Here is a 22,714-nt window from a genome sequence, read left to right as displayed (position 1 = left end):
TCATCATGAAATCCCTGAGATGCCTCAAGGGATGCACTTTCCTCCACAAAACTATTGGGAGCAAATCAACACCTCCCTAGGAGAATTGAGTTCCAACATGGGACAACTAAGGGTGGAGCACCAAGAACATTCCATCCTCCTCCATGAAATTAGGAAAGATCAAAGAATCATGAGAGAGGGGCAACAAAGACAAGGAAGAGACATTGAGGAGCTCAAGCACTCCATAAGACCTTCAAGAGGAAGAACAAGCCGCCATCACTAAGGTGGACCCGTTTTTCTTTATTTTCCTGTTTTTTGAATTTTAATGCTTCTGTTTATCTATGTTTGTGTCTTATGATCATTAGTGTCTTAGTATCTATGCCTTAAAGTTATGAATGTCCTATGAATCCATCACCTTTCTTAAATAAAAAATGTTCTTAATTGAAAAAGAGAAGAATTGCATGAATTTCAGATTTTATAATAGATTAATTATTTTGATGTGGTGGCAATACTTTTGTTTTCTGAATGTATGCTTGAACAGTGCATATGTCTTTTGAATTTGTTGTTCATGAATGTTAAAATTGTTGGCTCTTGAAAGAATGATGAAAAAGGAGACATGTTACTGAGGATCTGAAAAATCATAAAAATAATTCTTGAAGCAAGAAAAAGCAGTGAATACAAAAAAAAAAGAAAAGAAAAGAAGCGAGAAAAAAAAAAACGAAAAAAAGGGAGAAAGAGAAAAAGAAAGAAAAAGAAAGAAAAAGAAAGAAATCAAGTTGTGATCCAAGGCAAAAAGAGTGTGCTTAAGAACCCTGGACACCTCTAATTGGGGACTCTAGCAAAGCTGAGTCACAATCTGAAAAGGTTCACCCAGTTATGTGTCTGTGGCATGTATGTATCCGATGGTAATACTGGAAGACAGAGTGCTTTGGGCCACAGCCAAGACTCATAAAGTAGCTGTGTTCAAGAATCATCATACTTAACTAGGAGAATCAATAACACTATCTGGATTCTGAGTTCCTATAGAAGCCAATCATTCTGAATTTCAAAGGATAGAGTGAGATGCTAAAACTGTTCAGAGGCAAAAAGCTAAAAGCCCCGCTCATCTAATTAATACTGATCTTCATAGATGTTTTTGGAATTCATTGCATATTCTCTTCTTTTTATCTTATTTGATTTTCAGTTGCTTGGGGACAAGCAACAATTTAAGTTTGGTGTTGTGATGAGCGGATAATTTGTACGCTTTTTGGCATTGTTTTTAGTATGTTTCAGTTAGTTTTTATTATATTTTTATTAGTTTTTAGTTAAAATTCACTTTTCTGGACTTTACTATGAGTTTTTGTATTTTTCTGTGATTTCAGGTATTTTCTGGCTGAAATTGAGGGATCTGAGCAAAAATCTGATTCAGAGACTAAAAAGGACTGCAGATGCTGTTGGATTCTGACCTCCCTGCACTCGAAGTGGATTTTCTTAAGCTACAGAAGCCCAATTGGCGCGCTCTCAACGGCGTTGGAAAGTAGACATCCTGGGCTTTCCAGCAATGTATAATAGTCCATACTTTGCCCGAGATTTAATGGCCCAAACCGGCGTTCCAAATCAGCTCAAAACTGCCCGGCGTTTAACGCCGGAACTGGCATAAGAATGGGAGTTAAACGCCCAAACTGGCACAAAAGCTGGCGTTTAACTCCAAGAAGAGTCTCTACACGAAAATGCTTCAATGCTCAGCCCAAGCACACACCAAGTGGGCCCGGAAGTGGATTTTTATGTCATTTACTCATCTTTGTAATTCTTAAGCTACTAGTTCCCTATAAGTAGGACCTTTTACTATTGTATTTTTCATCTTCAGACATCTAGTTCTTAGATCAGATCTTGGTAGCTATCTTCGAGTTTTATGCTATCTTAGATCATGGGGCTGGCCTCACGGCCATGCCTAAACCTTGTTCTTATGTATTTTCAACGGTGGAGTTTCTACACACCATAGATTAAGGTGTGGAGCTCTGCTGTACCTCGAGTATTAATGCAATTACTATTGTTCTTCTATTCAATTCAGCTTGTTCTTATTCCAAGATATTCATTCGCACTCAAGAACTTGATGAATGTGATGATTATGTGACGCTCATCATCATTCTCACTTATGAACGCGTGACTGACAACCACTTCCGTTCTACAAGCAAACAAGGCTCTAATGTTTATCTCTTGGGTTCTTTAACCGGAATCTTCGTGGTATAAGCTAGAATTGATGGCGGCATTCAAGAGAATCCGGAAGGTCTAAACCTTGTCTGTGGTATTCTGAGTAGGATTCAATGATTGAATGACTGTGACGAGCTTCAAACTCGCGATTGTGGGGCGTTAGTGACAGACGCAAAAGAATCACTAGATTCTATTCCGACATGATCGAGAACCGACAGCTGAATAGCCGTGCCGTGACAGGGTGCGTTGAACATTTTCACTGAGAGGACGGGACTGTAGCCATTGACAACGGTGATGCCCAACATACAGCTTGCCATGGAAAGGAGTAAGAAGGATTGGATGAAGACAGTAGGAAAGCAGAGAGACAGAAGGGACAAAGCATCTCCATTCGCTTATCTGAAGTTCTCACCAATGAATTACATAAGTATCTCTATCTTTATCTTTATGTTTTATTCATATATCATCCATAACCATTTGAGTCTGCCTGACTGAGATTTACAAGGTGACCATAGCTTGCTTCATACCAACAATCTCCGTGGGATCGACCCTTACTCGCGTAAGGTTTATTACTTGGACGACCCAGTGCACTTGCTGGTTAGTTGTGCGAAGTTGTGATGCCATGGTATTGAGCACCAAGTCTTTGGGGCCATTACTAGGGATTATTTGAGTTGTGAAAAGAAGAGATCACAATTTCGTGCACCACAAGCCATACACTAAAGCCTCAGCTCTACTTATTGACAATTCACCAATGTACCTTATAAACCAAAACAATTTTTATCTAAACAGTTATCACAGTACACATTCAAAGTTAATCCGAGCTTCATACTTGGAAGTCAACATGCGCATGCCGAGCATATTGCTCGGAGAAACACAAACAAACACTATCATCGAGGTACTCAAACATATCTCAAAGCGCTTCCATTCAAAAGCACAAGTACTACGTTATTCACTTAAACAGAGAATGGCTTTGGCCATCTTCAATACGTACATACGATTGATTCCAATAGATAGTAATATCAAAAATATCAGACTTTATAAAATAAGTCATTGTCAAACCAAGCTATATACTCGGAAGCCAAAATACCACTACTAAGGATAAAACTAGAAATTGTTCAAACAAGACCAAAACAGCCACAAGTCTAATACACCATGCACAGAGCTTACAAAAGAAAATATAAACTAACGACCTAGTCTGCCTTATCACCAATACTGGACCCCTCGCTATCACTTCCGGTAGCGGCCTCATCATCCACAAGCTCACCATTCACGACTACCTTCATGACATCGAGTTTTGAGGGATCACCTTCCGGGTACAACACTTTAACCTGGGAGACAGCACACTCAAAACCTTGGGCAAAAGCCTCATAAATCCCACTTTCCAATTCTTTGATCCGAGCAGAGAGCTGATCATTCTCGGACCCCATAACTTTTAATTTCTCAGATAACATCTTGTGCAGTCCTCTCTCATCAGCCAACTCCAGCTCTTTCTTCTCCATAGAGGCAGAGAGTTCAGAAATTTTTTGATCCTTCTCTTTCATGATTCCAGACAGCTCCCCAACACGGGAAGCCTCTTTCACCTCCTGCTCTAGAGCAAGTTCCTGAGACCGACCAATAGCAACGATCCGAGCACCAATCACCTACGAAGAAGCAAGCCAGTAAATGAATAACATCAACAAAAACTTACAACGCTATAAACAAGACCTTTTACCTGAAGAAATCGGCTAACACCAACTTGGCCAACTTCGCTGATCATCCTCATGTCATCCGGGAAACAGCAAAGCTCATCAGCCATGACACCAAAAGGGTATAGCTTCGCCCACAAAGACCTAGCATGCTCGTTCTCACCATAACCATGGAGCCTCCTCTAAGACTCATACGCAGACTCAACCGTCTGCAGAATCTTAGACGACTCCCCCTTACCCTCCAAGACCTCGGCAAGACTACCTTGACCTTGCCCTCTCTTCCTCTTATGCTTCTGCCCAAGGCCATATTGCACCAAAACAGAAGGACCCTTCCCGGCGTTAGACGAAACCTCCTTCTCTCCCTTCTTACGTTGATTAAAGTAAGATTTCAAGCCCGCAGTAGTGATTGCAGGAGCTTTCTCGGCTGAGAACCACAAGAAACCAAGTCAGAATCAGCATATCAAAGCAGAAAAGAAAAAGAAAACATAGTAAATCAGTTTACCTATGTGATCATACACAACTTGTTTATCGGTATCCCATTTCAACATTTCAGCAACCGACAACAAACCCTTCGGTCCCAAAGACTTAAACAAAAAATCCATTATAATATCATCATCAATAAGCCTATCATCTACATCCAATGCCTGATAGGGCTCGGCACACCAGAACAAAGGGAACCTTTCCACTAAATGCTCATTCAAGTAAAAGGGGAAATCCTCGGGTATACTTCTAACTTTCACAAACATAGATTTGAAGTCCTTAAACGAGGACTTATACAGTCCAAAAATCGCACGACGAGGATAGCTACTAAGGTTCACCCACAAACCCCTATTTACCCCCTTCGCCTGAAATAAGGAGAAAAATAACCTTAGGGACGGCGGACGCTCTAACAACTCCATCAGTATTTCAAATGCACGAACAAAACCCCAAGAATTAGGGTGAAGCTGAGTCGGGGCACAGTTCAACCAATATAAAACCCCACACTCGAACTCAGTAAACGGAAGTCTCACACCAAGCTCAGTCAACAGACAGCTATACATATAGAAAAAGGACCAATCCTCTAATCGGTCACAGACCCGGTCATCCCTACCACAAGGCAACAATTCTATCCTCACATTACTACCATCTCTAACCCAAATGTTGGACCCCAGCAACCTCACAGACTCCTCATCATCAAACTGAGACATGCGCTCCCTCACCCTAGTATCAACCCAGTCATAAGGATCTACCACATCACAGTTCTCCATCAAGGACGAAAAAAGAAAAAAACGCAAGAAAACAAGGAAGAAAAGGAAAAAATCACAACTGACCTTGCTTACTCATCTTTTGGACAGCAAGAGGAAATAAACTTTATCCAAAATCCCAGCAGTTTGAAAAAAGGAAAAGAAAGAAGTGAAACAAAGCATAACTCCTATAAGCAGACGGTTACCAAAGTCATGCATTTACTCCATTTGATAGAAAAGAGACAAGCATTAACACCACTACCAAATCCAACGGACAGGGGCGCCTCGAGAAGTGGGACAGTTTTCACATCAATCATGTCACAATGGCGCGCCAAATGAAGCTACAAAAGGAAAATGTTTTCAATACTAACACAAGACCAAGCCGAGCTTGGGGGCGGTAAGGAGCACACATGACGACAACTCAGCGACCGAGGGTCCCGGAACTCCTAATTCGAAAGCTCGCCTTGATCCTGTCCAAGCCAAGACAAGCTTGGGGGCTATGATACGTCACCCTTATCCTCGGCCGCACAAAACCCTTATCCTCGGCCGCGCAAGAAGCTCGGCACATGAGCCGATGATACCATCAGGCCGATATATGCGGCACGACATCAGACAGTAACGACCTCACTCATTTGAAAATAGGAAACGTGCTCAACCTAATCACATGAAAACAGAATATCCCAACCAACCTACAAACTAGGACTTATCCACATGAAAACGGTAAAACAATATCTATAAAGCCGGACTAATACTCTCGGCTAAGGTAGGTTCCACTATCAGTTCTCATATTCACTTATTTCACTCTCACTTAATTACTCTCTCTCTCTCTTCTCTGAGATTATTACTAACTTGAGCGTCGGAGTATCTTTTGTTGGTATTCCCGCCGCGGTGTTTGACCTTGGCCGACGTAAAGCTCTTCCTCCCGGTTGACAACTTGCTCGAAAGTGCTTAAACTCGGCTTACCCAGTGTTCGGACGAATCACCTCTTGAATTTTTTTATTTATTCTTTATTTTTTTATATTTTTTTATATTTTTTTTATTTTGTGATTGAAATTAATTAATAAATATATAATTAAAAAAAATAAAAAATTAAACTTTTTAAAATAATTTTTATAATTTGTAAAATAAAGTTGCATCATGATGAATTAATTGAATTAACAAAATTTAAGTTAGATTAAAAGTTAAAATTAGTCATGATATAAGTCAATTTATTTTAATTTATTTAATAATAAGAAGACATATAGTAAGAATAATTTATCCTCTAATTTAAAAAAGATTAAATAGAATTCACCTAATTAGTATGGTCGTTCACGAGGAAAATTTTCTGGAGGACTATAGTTACAAGAAACCATGTAGGCTCCATTGTTGCATTGGAGCCTAGCACAACCAACATGAGTAGTGTTACCCCAAACAACCTGTATATAGTGACGACAAGTACCCCCAATGCATGAGTTAGATTTTTCGTCGTAGTGTTGTTTCTGTGCCACCCATGCATTCACAGCTTGTGCTCCGGTAAGCTCTCTTAATGGTCCCGTTGCTATAACACCACTCGCCATGTTCTCACCGAAAGGACCATTCGATCGAATCGGCATGCAATCCTTAATTTGCTTACCCAGGTGCAGGTGTGCATATAATTCTAATCTCTTGTCCCATTTCAGTGGTTTAACCCGAACTTTTGCACGTGCTGTGTTGTGAGCTTTAAGATAATCTATTGGAGAATTTTGAGCTGATAAACACCAAGGGACTACACCCATTAAACTTATTATTAGCCACACTAATAATAATATCTTCATTTTTAATATTATTCTATGATTGCAAAAATTAAAGGCTATTGTGTTATTTGTCTAGTGTATGATTGGTATTTATAAGAGAATTATTGGCCTAAATGTTGCATCAAGGGACAACAATTTCAAAGCTTGTTTGATGTGTACCAGAGCACCCCTTATATATATATATATATATATATATATATATATATATATATATATATATATATATATATATATAATTTAATTTATTTTTAATATATTTTATATTTATAAATAATTTTAAATAGTTAATTTTAGTGTATAAAAAATATAATTGATATAATAATACACTTGAATGCATGCATATGTTTAATATACTTGAGGGCAAAAGAGAGAATATTTGTGTTATCATCATTAATATTAATTAATTATCAGAGCATTAAAATGATATACCCAAAGATCTAATTATTTAAATAAAACCAATGAGCCTTTGCCCTTTCACATTGAAATTAAGGCATGATGTGACCCACCGAATCAGAGTCTCAAATATTTCATTTATAGTGAGCAATCAAGTATAACTAACGGACATGGGCTTGGTTCACTAAATAACCTATAGTGATTTTCGTTGAAAAATTCATATAAAATTTTTTTCATAAACCATAAAGAGATTTTATACGAGAAAATATATTATAAATATAATTATTTATATATATATTTTTGAATTTTTTATTATAATATTATTTATTTCAAAATTTTAAAATAATAAAAAAGACATATAAATAATTATTATATCTATCTCTAATATTCTAAAACAAAATAGTACTAATTTAGTGCAAACATTTTTTGTATGGTTTAGAAAACTTTTAAATATATACATAAGAGATTTATTTTTGTAAACTTGATTAGAATTATGATTTAGATGTAGAAATTTACTTTTGTGTGATTGCTTGTCTTATAAATTTGAGATGTGAATTATGGTCTTAGTCCTTTCTTAAAAGAGTCATACTGTTTTTAACTTTCTAAAAAAAAATAGTATTAATTAAATGCAGGCATTTTTAACCTTTTAAACGCATCCAGCCAAACATAAAAATATTACATGAAAAGATTCCTCACGGACAACACTAACACAGGCTCACAAACTTATACTTGAATTCTTGTATATTTGCACTAATAATTAAAGCCCCATAATATATAGCAGATTATTATACTACTCTATAGTCTATAAGATGTTGGTACTTATTAATTAGTAGGGTCGTTGATCACGCAAATTTCCTGGAGGGCTATAGTTACAAGAAACCATGTAGGCTCCATTGTCGCATTGGACCCTAGCGCAACCAACATGAGTAGTGTCACGCCAAACAACCTGCATATAGTGACCACAGTAACCTCCAATGCATGAATTGGATTTTTCGTCATAGTATTGTTTCTGTGCCACCCATACGCCCACAGCTTGTACTCCAGTAAGCTTTCTGTATGCTCCCGTTGCTTTAACACCACTCACTGTGTTCTCACCATAAGGACCATCCGATTGAAACGGTATGCAATGCTCAGTTTTCTGACTCAGGTGCAGGTATGCATATGATTCTAGTCTCCCGTCCCATTTTAGTGGTTTAACCCCAACTTCTGCACGTGCTGTGTTGTGAGCTTCAAGATAATCTTCTGGAGAATTTTGTGCTGATAAACACCAAGGGAGTACACACACTAAACTTATCATTAGCCACACTAATAATATCTTCATTTTTAATATTGTTCTCTGATTGCAAAAATTAAAGACGATTGTGATATTTGTATAGTATATGACTCGTATTTATAAGAGAATTATTGGCCTAAATGTTGCATCAAGGGTCAACAATTTCAAAGCTTGTTTTGATGTGCACCTTGAAGGTAACTAGTGAGCACCGCTAATATATATATATATATATATATATATATATATATATATATAATGGAAAAGTACGAGGAGACAATGGAATATTTGTATAATGTGCACAATGGAGGTTTATGAAGTATTAGAGATATAACCATTAGTGTTACCTTTTCTCATCAACTGAAGTTTTTGGGATAAGTGATATCATGACATAATAGTAGAGCGCTAGATCCAAAAGGTCAATAATTCGATTTTTAGTGAACCCAAAATCAGTTTTTGGTCAAGAGTTCGAATACTTCATCTATCGCGTGACCAATCAAGTAAATAAACATGGTGATTTTCATCATTCATCATTAAGCAAATCTTTGAAACTACAAATCTTCCATCCATAATACAATGTATATCTCGTTAACTTTTATCCTAAATATAGTAGAAAAAGATTAACATCATAACTAAAGTGCTGAATCTCTACAAGTCTTTGAAGGAAATTCATGATATGGTATTCAGGATTTTTATAACTTTAAATTTAGAGTTTAACTTTTATTAATTAAAAAAGATTAATACAAAACCAATAAAAAATTATATAAAAATTTTGTATGAGAGAATATAAATTTTTAGAAAATTTTTTAGAAAAATGATTCCATAAGAAAAACTATATATGTTCTATTCGATAGATCGTACGATGATGCATGATTAAGTTGCAAAACTAACATTTTTCTAAAATCATTGAAATAACATTTTTCTTTCTTTTCAAAGAATCTATTTGCCGAATCTCTATCAAGCAGTCAAACATGAAACATATTTGTGTTATTGCTTGGCTTAAGAATTTGATGTATTATGATCTTAATCCTTTTGCTTCTCTCTTGAAAGAGTCAAGCTTTTTCCAACTTTTTGAGAAAAAGTAGTATTAATTAAGTGCAGACATTTTTCTTGAGTGAATGTTCTTTATCTTTTGAGTAAATATTCTTTTCGGTTTCTAACTATTTGTTCTTTATATTTACTCTTTTCTTTTTTATTTTTTGATTCCGAGAAAGAGTCAAATAAAAAAATATAAGATGAAAAAACACTACATCCAATTCGAAACGTTAAGGTGTCAAATTAATGGATCTCTTATTTTATAAATGCCTCACTCTTCTTTATTTTTTTTAATGTGTGACTAATTTCAACACCCCTCACACTTGTAACAATAACAATATGTACGGTGCACACACTAACACAACAGAGTCACAAATTTATACCCAAATTCGTGTATATTGGCACTAATTAAAGCCTCAGAATTTATATAATTATGATATGAAAAAGATTGTACCACAGATTATTACTCCATAGTCCACAGAACGTTGGTACTTATTAATTAATTAATTAATTAGTAGGGTCGTTCACCAGGAAATTTTAATGCTGGAGGGTTACAGTTACAAGAAACCATGTGGAATCCATTGTTGCATTTGACTCTAGCACAACCTACATAAGTAGTGTGATGCCAAACACTCTGAATATAGCAAAGGCAAAAACCACCAACGCATGAGTTGGATTTTTCGTCGTAATGTTTTTTCTGGTCCAACCACACACTCACCATAAGGACCATACGATAGAGTCGGCATGCAATCCCCAATGTGCTTACTCAAGTGCGCGTATGCATATGATTCTAGTTGTGAGTCTCACTATAGTGGTTTAACTCCAACTTCTGCACGTGCAGCGTTGAGAATTTTAAGATAGTTTTCTGGATAATTTTGAGCTAAACACTCAGGGAGTAGTGCACACATGAAACTTATTATTATTAGCCCTACCAATGATATCTTCATTTTTTGTTCTCTGATTGAAAAGAAATCAGAGGCGATTGAGTTATTTGTATAGTAGTATATGATTGGTATTTTTAAGAGAATTAGTAGCCTAAATAATGTTGTGTATGCACCTTTGAAGGTAACTAAGTAGCACTTCTTTTTTAATAAAAATATTTTTGTTGTTCAACGAGGATTTTTTCAAATAAATACTAATGTAGTTGCCATTTGATGCACTTGATTGGATACATTTATTAAATTTATTACTTGAGGACAAAAGAGAGAATATTGTACCATTATTATTAATATTAATTATTAGAGCAGTGAAATGATATAGATATCCAAAGATCTAATTATTTAAGTAAAACCAATGAACCTGCCCTTTCATATTAAAATTAAGGCATGTGACCACCGAATCAAAGAGTCAAATACATACTCGATTTTGTTAAATAGACAATAATTTTTATGAATAATATAAATAATAGACTTTACAATTGACCCAATAAAATAAAAAAATATTATACCCTAAGTTACTTTTTAAATCTTAATATTAAGATAACCATTTGCACATCTAGTGAATTGAACATCCAGCTATTATTAACTGTGTATGAATAAATCGAATAAAAAAATAACTATCTAATTAAAAAAATGAACATAATCATTTGCATATCTATTGAACTGAACATTCAATATATCCATTATTTATATTATTTAATATTCTCATTATCTATCTATACTTTTCCATGTTTCATCTATCGTGACCAATCAAGCAAAACTATCGGACTTGGGCTTGGTTCACTAAATAAACCTAGCTATAGTGATTTTCATTATTCATCATTAAGCAAAAGATTAACATCATATATATATATATATAAGCTAAATCTCTATCTATTGCATAGTGTTTGAAGATGAAGCAATTTTGTGAGATTTTGAGATGGCTAAAAATATAGAAAATAAATTTTGAACTATTTTTAATTCACTACAAAAATCTCAGCCGATAGCGGCAATTTTTAAGTTATATAGTGATCATTTTTTATCATCGCAAAATGATTAGCGACGATTCTCGAATTTCTTTAAGATAGGACACGGCTAAAGAAAAAAATAAAGATAATAAAATTGTATCTTACATAACTTCTTAACGAAAATAAATGCGCTCCGAAATTATTAACCAATTCTCTATAACTTCTCCGAATAAGGCAAATGATACTTGTTTATTTTGTTTGGTATTGAAAGATGTCTTAACATTTTAATATACCTTTTTTCCTAAATTAACATCTAATTAAACTTCGGAGTTCTTATTATAATTTGAGAAGACTTACATTGTTTTATGTATGTTCAAATTTTTAGATTTAGCTGAAGATTCAGACAAAATAATTAATAATAATATTTTAAATGGAACAAAGATTGAGACACGTCACAATTTTGTTGAGGTCACATCCCTTGAAACTGACATTGCCATGCATTTCGATCTAAATAAAACTTTGGAAGAAGACAATAAAACTTTACATGGACAATGAAAAAAAGATGAAGTACAAGTTGCATATAGAGGCTTCGATATGAACAAAAAATCATAGTTTAAAGATAGTTTATCAAATTCTTTAGCATGTAAAGCATGTAGATTTATAACCGAATATTTTTTGCTAAGTTAATACGATATTTCAAAAGAAGTGTGATCTAAATAAAGCACTAGTAATTGATGATATAATGGACTTGCTAATCTTTGATTTTAAAAATTGGGTTGATTTATCATATTTTAATGGTTAGGATTATAATATTAAATATTTATTCGGGTTACATAAGGTGCAATTTGAAAGAAGCCTTTCTTGATGTTTAATTGAACTTTGTTTTATTTTTACGAAGTAATGATAGACAGCAATATTTTTTCTTTTAAATTTATATTTAAACACAAATTCAAAAGATCTTAAATTAAACAAGCAAATTTAATTACTACATTTGTTCACATGATAGAAAAATTTTAAATATTATTTTAAATTATTTTGTTTAAAGTCATTTTTGATATTTTTTGTCGCAACATTTTTTTTTTTGAAATTGTACTATAAATTCAAAAAGTAAAAACATATTCGAGCATTGTAATTTTATGGTAGTGGCTTATAAATTGCCGCTAAATCAATACAAAAGTAGTAACGACTACACATCCGTCAGACCGATCGCCATAAAACAACCATTTTACAGCGATTTAATAAAAACTGTCGTTAAATTTACGTAATATTATAGCGTCTATCCAAATTACCACACTCTCCGATAAAATATTCGTGGTTTTCTATCAACAATGTTGTAGTGATATTTCATTATTTTTGTCAAATTATATTTTATAAAAGTTATAACTCAGCAAGTCTTTGTAACTATATATAAATATATTCTATTTGTTAAGGATTCATGTTCTGGAGCATGCAATAATGCATGAATTATATTCATGCATGACGGCAGAGAGATAATGGAAACCTAGAGAAAGCTGAGCTGGCTCTTTCTACTCATTATCAATAATGATGAATCTCAACTACAATTATTGTTAATTATATGAATTATTCTCCAAGTATAAATCATTTTTCGATACAAGTCTATACAAGTCATTTATATTCATGTACGCACGGTCTCTTTATGTCGTTATTGTACGTTCTTCTTCTTTTTTTTTTGCTGTACGTTCTTCTTCTTTCGTTATTGTCGTCACCAACACCACCACCTCTTCCTCCTCCTTTTTTTTCATTGAAATTTTTTCTCCTTCTTCCTTTTCCTCTTTCTCTCTCATCATCAGTTACCTCGTTGTTGAAAAAAATGAACAATTTATCAAGTTCAAATTGTTAATTGAACCAGAACGAAATTGATTATTATTTTGAATCCAATCAAGTGGCTGAGGTGTGGTTCGATTCTAGTTAATATTTTCGTTGGTAGTTTATGATTCTGTAGGTGAATAATGTTGTTTTGTTTGTGAAAATTATTGTTCATCGTTGATGGTTTGAATTGAATGTAATGTAAAAGTTCTGCATTAAAGAAAATATTTTTTCTGTATTTGCAGCAAATTTTGGTGTAATACGAAAATATTTGGGTGTACATGAAGATATTTGAGTGTATTATTTAAGAATTTTTGGTATATGTGTGCTGATAAGTTCTGTATAATTCAAAACTCTTCATCTTCCTCCTCCTCATCTTGTGCTACTTCTTCTTTTTTTATCATCATCATCATCTTTTTCTTCTTTTTTTCTTATTCATCTTTTTCTTTTTCTTTTACCTTCTCAAATTTTTTCTTGTTTTACTCTCTTAACAAAAATAAAAACAAAAAAATCAAACAAAGAAGAAGAGGATGAACTTACATTCATTCAACTAAAAGAAAGAAAGAAATAAGAAAAAGAAGAAGAAGAAGAAAAAAATGCAATGTTAGAGGAAATATTTTTCTGTATTTCCAGTAAATTTGGATGTAACACGAAGATATTTGAGTGTAACACGAAGATATTTGAGTGTATTGTTTAAGAATTTTCGATGTATATATGCTGATAAGTTCTGTATAATTTAAAACTCTTCCTCTTTCTCCTCCTCATCTTCCGCTGCTTCTTCTTCTTTTGTTTTTCTATCAACATCAGTTCATCATCACCATCTTTTTCTTTTTTTTCTTATTCATCTTTTCCTTTTTATTTTACCTTAAGTTTTTTCTTGTTTTACTCTCTTAACAAGAATAAAAACAAAAAAAATCAAACAAAGAAGAAAAAAAACACATAATGGTACAAAATTACTTAGAAGATGATGAACTTACATTCATTCAACTAAAAGAAAGAAAGAAATAAGGAAAAAAGAAGAAAAAATGCAGTATTAGAAAAAATATTTTTCTATATTTGTAGCAAATTTGGGTGTAACACGAAGATATTTTGGTATAACACGAAGATATTTGAGTGTATTATTTAAGAATTTTCGGTCTATGTGTGCTGATAAGTTCTGCATAATTTAAAACTCTTTCTCTTCCTCCTCCTCCTCATCTTTTACTGCTTCTTCTTCTTCATTTTCTTATTTTATATTCTCATCATTTTTTTTGGGAGAAAAAAATCAAACAAAAAAAATTACATAATCTTGCAAAATCAATAAAAATAGGAGTAGAAAAAAAATACAGCAATAACAACAGTAATAAAAAACAATGATAGAGATAAAAACACGTGAAAAAAATAAAGAGAAACACAAAAAAGAATGAGAAAAAAAAGGAAAAAGAGAAAGAAGAAGAAAAATACAGGATACAATAATTTTATGGGGAGTGTTACGGTAAAGATGCAAATGATACATATTTACAAATATTTTAATTTGTGATTTTTTGAAGCACCACGTGTCAAGAGACTAGTGTGTGTCTCTATTAGTAAGTTACTAATTTTTTGAGTAAAGTATCGTTTTTTCCTCAATATTTGGGGTAAATCCTATTTGTGTCACTAACGTTTAAATCGTCATATTTGTATCTCTAACGTTTGTAAAAGTGATTCAATGTTATTTTGCCGTTAATTACACATCATGAACGCTTTAGTTTGAGTTTTAAAAATGTCTTCTTGAAGTTAGAATACAAATGTTTGGAATAGAATCGATGATCCACTCCGAAAAATAGCTCATCAAAAGTTGAAACTAATTCCTACAACATTTATATAATTCACTTTTCTAGGGACATAATTGAATCTAAACACAAATAGTGGGCATAATATTAAAATCGAACACATCCAAGTGAGACCTAATTGAGAATGAATATATTCAAGTAAGAATAATAGAAAAATATAATCTGATTTGTTAGTATAATTGATAGTATGATAATATTGAATCACTTTTATAAACGTTAGGGATACAAATAGGACTTACCCCAAACGTTGGAGACAAAAATGATACTTTACTTTTTTTTATTAAACCGTGACTTTATAACTGTCATTAGTCTTGCACTATGGTCTATTTTTAAAATTAATATTTTTATTTATTTTATATTTAAATTAGTATTAATCAATTTTTATTTTTTATTAAAAATTTTGATTTTTTATTTCACCTTAAAAAGGCTGAAAAAATAAATGGAAGTAACTTATAAAAAATATAAAAACAAAATAATAATATTATTCTTATAGAAAATACTTTTGATATTTATGTTAAAGTAAGATTATTATTAACTAATTATGTTTTAGCAAAATAAAAAGAGTTCGTGTAATAATTATCACAAAATATTAATATCAAAATAATGTATACTATAAAAAATGCATACACCTTAAAATTTAGAATGTTTTATATAAATAAAATAATATTTATTTACAAATATATATAATTCTTGAATACATCGATTATGCATAATAAATACATAAATTTTAGACGATGTGCATCTGAAATAAGTAAGATTTGAAATTGACTAGATTTTAATTTCACCTGTAATGTATAATTAAGACTATGAAGATACGAAAAATATCAACTGACAAAACGAGATGTAACACATCATCGAGACACTGAATTTTTGGGATTGGTATTATATTTTGAGTTTATTTTAGAAAAAAAATATTTTTTATTATTTAGTCATATTACAATAATTTTAAGTTAAATAGATCAGAATAAAAACAAAACAATTTTGAGGCATTTTAGTTTCGTTAGTATTTCGAAGTGTTACCTAAAAACAAAATTAATTTGGACTTAGAAAAGAGATCCAAAAAATGTAAAAAAAAAAAAACTCACTTTTTGCTAAAAAAAATGTCATTTTGAAACAAAAAAATACTTTTTTTATTAGGGTTACGATAACACTCCCAAATAATGAAAGAAAACTCACTCGCAACTCACTCATCTGCGTCGTTTCTCTCAAGTCTCACTTTCTCCATGTTCTGCCGCAGTCGCCGTTTCTCGTCGAGCTACCGTTGTTTGCCTACGTCTGCTACCTCTGTTCTGATTTGTGTCATTGTCTTTGTGAATTTTACCTATGTTGCCCTCTACTTTGTATTTCTTCACATCTTCACTATCCGCAACTCCATGGTGCTATCATCGTTCACGAGTTCGACTACTTCTCCTATAGTCCTATCTCTGTTCTGGTTTGCACCGTCGTGAAATCTATGACTATTTGTCGCTGTCGTTTTGTGTTGCTGCTGCACCCTCACCATCGCTGCCTGCTGCACCGTTATCTTCGATCTGTTGTTGTTGGGACTTTGCCCCTTCTTTTCTTCTGTATCCTCTATTTTTTGTATGCCTTTTGCCATTTTTTGAGCCATTGCTTCTTGATTTTTTTTTTGCTTTTTAAATTTTATTACTTCTAATTTTAGCCTATTACTTATCGTTTATGTTAGATGGCGAGATGGTTCATCCATTCATGACTGATTAGTAATTAATTATTTTGATTATAGTTAATTTGATTATTTGATATTGTTCAATGTTCAATTAAAGATTTAGTATTACAGATTTAGAATTTTTAATTTTGTGTGTTCTATGTTGTATTTGTATAAGAATAATTATAGAGGATTTGAATGTGTATTTTAAAGTATTTGTTATAATGTATGCTATTATTTTAATTTATTATGTGCTTTAAGATTGATATTATTAATTTTGAGGGGTTAGAATTGAGTAAATATACATTATGTATGATATATATAAACTTCATAATAGGTGAACTCGTACGAGTCTATGAGTTAACTCGCGAGTCGAGTCTAGGTCAGCTCCACGAGTTTACTTAGATTCGCGAGTTTGACAACCTTGGGTGAGAGTTTTGACTTATTCACTGAAATGGCGATTTATCTGACGTCCTCACCTGGACGATAGTGAAAAATGCCTACAAGAAATTTTGGTGCCTAAGTCAACAAAAAATTTATGTAGGTTTTAAGGGACTCACATAAGATACGAGTCTGCCACAACCTGCAGTCCCTTGACTTAAAACCTGCATAAACTTTTGTTGACTTAGGCATCAAAATTTTTTATAGGCATTTTCCACTACCATTTAGGCGAGAACGTTGGATAAACTGCCTTTTCGGTGAACAAGTCGAAACTCTCACTTCTAAAGCATTTGGACCTCACGTCTAGGTCCAAAATAAATTTAATTTTTAGATAACACTTCGTAACACTAACTAACCTAGCTAAAATACCTTAAATTATTTTGTTTTTATTCTAATCTATTTTACTTAAAATTATTGTAATATAATTAAAGAATAAATTATCATTTGTACCCATAAAAGTTTAAAACGCTAACAAATGTATCCAAAAAAAATGAAAGTGACTTTATATCCATAAAAGATAGATTTTTACAGACAAATATATCCAAATCTTAAAAAATTATTCAAAATTTTCAATTTGTCCTTTAAATATAATCTAATTTTAATTTATAATTTTATTCCCCATTTTCTCTTCCCCAATTCCAAACTCTGCGTCCCTACCACCGCTCTCATTCCTTGCTACCACCATAGCCATCAACATCATCGACCCACCGTTCTCCCTTCTAGACGTTTCTGCCTCTTTCTCAATAGCCTCTTTCTCCTCTCATCGTCAACATCAACAACCCCATCCTTATTAAGGTTTTTTGAATCTTCCGAATTTCTAAAATATTTCATCATTTCTCACTTCTCACTGGCGCCACTCACGAAGGGCGTCCCATCTTTGTAGGTGCTGGAAGCACTGGTTCGTCTGAGACGAAAACGCTGTCATCATGGTAGCCGTTGTCGTTACCATTTTCTGCTACATGCACCAGTTTGAAGGGAGACTGGGAGTAGCTTAGATCCAGATCGCTGAAACCGAAGATGTCTGGTGAAACAGACGGAGAAGTATGGTTAACGACGGAGACATTGCTGCTGGAAAAGCTGGAGTAGCCGCTGTATCCGGAGAAGTTTTCTTTGTCGGCGTGGTTTTGGTGGTGATTGGAGTCGACGCTGAAGGTATCAAAAGTAGACATGTCTTCTGTCTCTATGTTGTTTTTATTCTCTCTCTCTCTTCTGTACAAAGATGGGTGCTTCGTTTGCTTAACTTAATTAAATAATTGTATTTAGAGAAAGAGAGAGATACTGTTAAAATTAGAACGTTTATTTGAGAAATAAATATTACCAACACGTTCATATCTGCGTTCCTCAATTGCGGATCCTTTTTTCCTTCACTTTGATTTTTTGTGTTACTGATTTGTGGGGTGCCTGATTTTTTTTAAAGTTTGAATTTTTTTTCCATAATTGATGAAGAGGAGAATGAGTCTCGGGAGGAAATAGATGAAAACGAAGGGGACGATGATGATGTTGTTGGGGAGGAGATAGATGAAGACGAGGGGGACGATAATGATGTTGTTGAGGTGCATGAGATTGAAGACGACGATGATGAAGATGGGGTTGAGTATAATGGCGGCGGAAGTGGTGATGATATTAATGGCTATGGTGGTAGCAAGCCAACGGGTTCAGGGTTGAGCCTATTGTGGGGGATGAAGATCATGTAGAGGAATAGAGGGCAGTTTAAAAATTTTAAATAATTTTTTAGGGTTTGGATAGATTTGTCTATAAAAACCTATCTTTTGTGGGTACAAAGTTATTTTTTCGTTTTTTTATGGGTACATTTGTCAGCGTGTTAAACTTTCATGGGTACAAATGATAATTTATTCTATAACTAAACCATCTCAACAATGAAAAATATTTTTTAAAATAAACTCAAAAAATATAACACCAATCCCAAAAAATCAATGCTTTGATGTTGTGTTACATTTCGTTTAGTCAGTTAATATATTTGTATCTCCATAATCTTAACTATACATTATAGGTGAAATTAAAATCTGGTTAATTTCAAATTTTACTTATTTTAAATACATATCGTTTAAAATTTATGCATTTATTATCCATAATTGATATATTCAAGAATTATATATATTAATAAATAAATATTTATTTTATTTATATAAAACATTCTAAATTTTAAGGTGTATGTATTTTCTATAATATACATTATTTTAAAATATTTTGTGATAATCATTACATGAACTCTTTATTTTTCTAAATCATAATTAATTATTTTAACATAAATATCAAAAGTATTTGGTATAAGAATAATATTATTATTTTGTTTTTATATATTTCTTAAGTTAGTTCCATTTATTTTTTCAGCGTTTTTAGGGTGAAATAAAAAAATTAATTTTTTTAATAAAAAATAAAAAATGATTAATACTAATTTAAATATAAAATAAATAAAAATATTAATTTTAAAAATAAACCATGGTTTAAAAAAGACTAATGATAGTTATAAAATTACAGTTTAAAAAAAATTTAATTGTTTATTAATAAAGACTCACACATTAGTCTTTACGTGGTATTCTAAAGAATCATAAATTAAAATATTTGTAAATATATATCATTTTCATTTTTACCATAATATTTTTCTAATTTTATATGCGCGTTATGTAAATAAATTTTGTTAGGTTAGAGTTAAGTTATATGAGTCGTCGGAGTATATATATATATCACCGATCTAGCTATACGTATTAACTAGTTAATCTAACTAACAAATGCCACGCTGGCAAGTACTGTATAAACGGCAATTCCCACCAAGGCACCAATGCATGAGTTGGATTTTTTGTCATAGTACTTTTTTTGTGCCACCATACACCCACAGCATATGCTCCAGTAATCTCTATAAACGGCTCCTCTGTGTCAACAACACTCAATAGCTCACACCATAAGGACCAATATCAACGGGCGATAGCTTTGACTTGCAATCCCCAATGTACTTAATCAAGTGCGCGCGTGCATATGATTCTATCTGCGAGTTCCATTTTACTGATTTAACTCCAACTTTTGCACGTGTAACGTTGTGAGTCTCAACTCTCAAGATAGTTTTTGGAGAATTTTGAGCTAACAAATTAGGAGTTTAGGAGCGATTGCTGTGCGATTTAAACTAAATATAAAAAAATTGATCCGATTTGATATAATTTTAAATGATTTGGATGGAATTGAATTTATAATTTTATAAATTAAAAAAATTAAATATATATAACAAGTTTTAACATTAAAATTTAAATAATTAATAATGACATAACAAATTTTAACAATATCTTAAAAAATTAATAATAATTTAATAATAAAAATAAAATTACAAATTAGTTAAAATAAATAAATAAATAAATAAATAAATAATATTTTAAACATAAATTATTTATTAAATAATAATAAGACATAGATAATATAAAAATATAACGAATTAAATATATTATAAATATAATAATAAAGTAATAATATTATAGTATATTATGCGGTTTAAATTGGATTTAATCGGTTTTGATAAATAGGTCTGAAATCTGATTCGATTCATACTATTGTAAAAAATAGAATCTAATCAAATTTAAATTAGTGTAATTTTAATCAATTTCGATTTAGATTGAATTGAATGAGTAGTCTAATTTAAATGCATTTAAGTTTAAACACCCAAAACAAGAGATTACATACACAAAATTTATTACTAGCCTCAATATCTTCATTTTTAGTTTTGTTCTTTAATTGAAAAAAATTAAAGGCGATTAATTATATGTGTTATCGTATATAATTAGTATTTATAAAGAGAATTATTGGCCTAAATGTGGTGTCAAGGGCCAACAATTTCAAAGCTTTTATGAGGTGCACTTTGGAGAATTGAAGGTAACGAGGTAGAACCGCAAAATTTTTTTTTAAGAAAAATACTTTTGCTCCTCATCATGAAGGATTTTATTTTTTATAAATAAATAAATACTATTGCAGTTGCCATTTGATGCACTTAAATAAATAATGCATGCATTGATTTAATTTACTAGAGGACAAAAGAGAGGACATTATTAGTACCAATTATTATTAATAATTATTTGTAAAAAAATTTTATAATTAAATCACAATTATATAGTAATTTCTAGCAAATTTTCTCATAAATAAGAGGTTAGATATCTTTTATAATATATTTGATGATTATTAAAAAAATTCATTTGAGTCATTATAATTAACATTAACCGATTCTTTAACTTAAGTTTAAAAAATCAAATCACTCAACTATAAAAAAATTATTTTTGTAAATTATAAATGTTTTTAATTTTTTTTTCAATTTTTTTAAAACACCCAATTCTATAATTATCCGGTATCATCATATTAGTTGCATTCAGCGACCTACAAATTTTGGCCAATTCTATTGTTATGTCTTGATTCAAAGTCTCTTTTCTCAACTCTTGGTTTGTCTCTTGAGAGAATAACCAACTTAGTTTCTTCATATTTGATATTTCTATTCAAAATGATGTTGCACACATGAGTGCTGCAACAAAATCACGCACACGGAGTTTCCATGAATTTTTCCTCCTTTCATTTTGGTTTTTCTTTTTAATTTTTTAACCTTTCTTTTCAACTTTTTTTTTTTTTGATTGGCTGAAACATTCAGAAATTGGATGGTTCAGAAATTGGAAAAAATTGTAAAATTAGTCTTCTTTAAAAACACTTATAATTTGTAACAATAATTTTACCATGCTTGAATAGTTTGGTTTTCTAAAAAATAGTTAATTAGTATTAGTTATCTTAATTTAATTTGTAATTTTTTTAATAATTATAAAACATGTCATAGAAGATAGTTAACCTCTTATTTATAAAAGGGTTAGTTAAAAATTACTCAATTATATCTATAAGAGGATTCGTTTTTTGTTGAATTACATTGAATTTTAAATATAACAGATAAAAACTATGAAAATGTTTAATAAAAAAAAAATATTAACCAAAAATAACTAAAACTTATTTAATATTTATTAATTATTATAATAATTAAAAATATTAAATAAAACAAATTCTGGTTATTTTTTTGTCTTTCTAGTATTACCGTGAAAATTAATAGCATAAATGCATAACTAACACCTTCTGAACTAATAGGTAATTCAATAGGTACAGTATATAATAAAATTTTGAAAATAAAATTAAGGAATAGTAAGAATTCAATAAAACAAAAGTGTCTAATATCGTTTCACATTTCAAATGCCATAAAATCAATTTGTTTTTGGTGGATTATTCAAGCAAGTGTTAAATATAAAATAAATAATATTAACTTCTAGATAAAATTGTCTAGTTTAATTTAGTTACTCCCGTGATTTGCGGCTGACTAGTGCAAGTCAACTATGGAAGTCTTCCACTATCTGCATTCTTCAATAATCTGCATCCGTAACCATGGATGCTAAGTTCCTATATATTTGGCTATTACTCTTATCATTTTATCATTTTGGGTATTTTTCTTCCAACTTGAATAGTCATCCTTATATACTAAGTCGCTATTTAAGAAAAGTAATAAGATCATCCGGAGATTT

General features: G+C 31.6%; 2 protein-coding genes across 2 annotated transcripts; both read right to left on the bottom strand.

Moving 5' to 3' along the window:
• Window positions 1-6,369: 6,369 nt before the first annotated feature.
• LOC130956628 (pathogenesis-related protein 1A-like) lies at window positions 6,370-6,828 on the bottom strand. Its single transcript, XM_057883656.1, has one exon. It carries the CDS (start codon window positions 6,826-6,828, stop codon window positions 6,370-6,372), a length of 459 nt encoding a protein of 152 aa, XP_057739639.1.
• Window positions 6,829-7,888: 1,060 nt separating this feature from the next.
• LOC130958011 (pathogenesis-related protein 1A-like) lies at window positions 7,889-8,593 on the bottom strand. The gene has a single exon (XM_057884885.1). The coding sequence runs from the start codon at window positions 8,558-8,560 to the stop codon at window positions 8,066-8,068; it is 495 nt and encodes a 164-aa protein (XP_057740868.1). The 5' UTR covers window positions 8,561-8,593; the 3' UTR covers window positions 7,889-8,065.
• Between the last annotated feature and the right edge of the window lie 14,121 nt (window positions 8,594-22,714).

Source organism: Arachis stenosperma, chromosome 10 (genome assembly GCF_014773155.1).
Source record: "Arachis stenosperma cultivar V10309 chromosome 10, arast.V10309.gnm1.PFL2, whole genome shotgun sequence".
NCBI classification, from domain to species: domain Eukaryota; kingdom Viridiplantae; phylum Streptophyta; class Magnoliopsida; order Fabales; family Fabaceae; genus Arachis; species Arachis stenosperma.
Note: the sequence above shows the minus strand (reverse complement) of the source record. Positions and strands in the feature narration are given on the sequence as shown.

Coding starts and splice junctions, on each gene's coding strand:
- LOC130958011 (XM_057884885.1), bottom strand. CDS start 8,560: ATGAAGATATTATTAGTGTGGCTAATGATAAGTTTAGTGTGTGTACTC.
- LOC130956628 (XM_057883656.1), bottom strand. CDS start 6,828: ATGGGTGTAGTCCCTTGGTGTTTATCAGCTCAAAATTCTCCAATAGAT.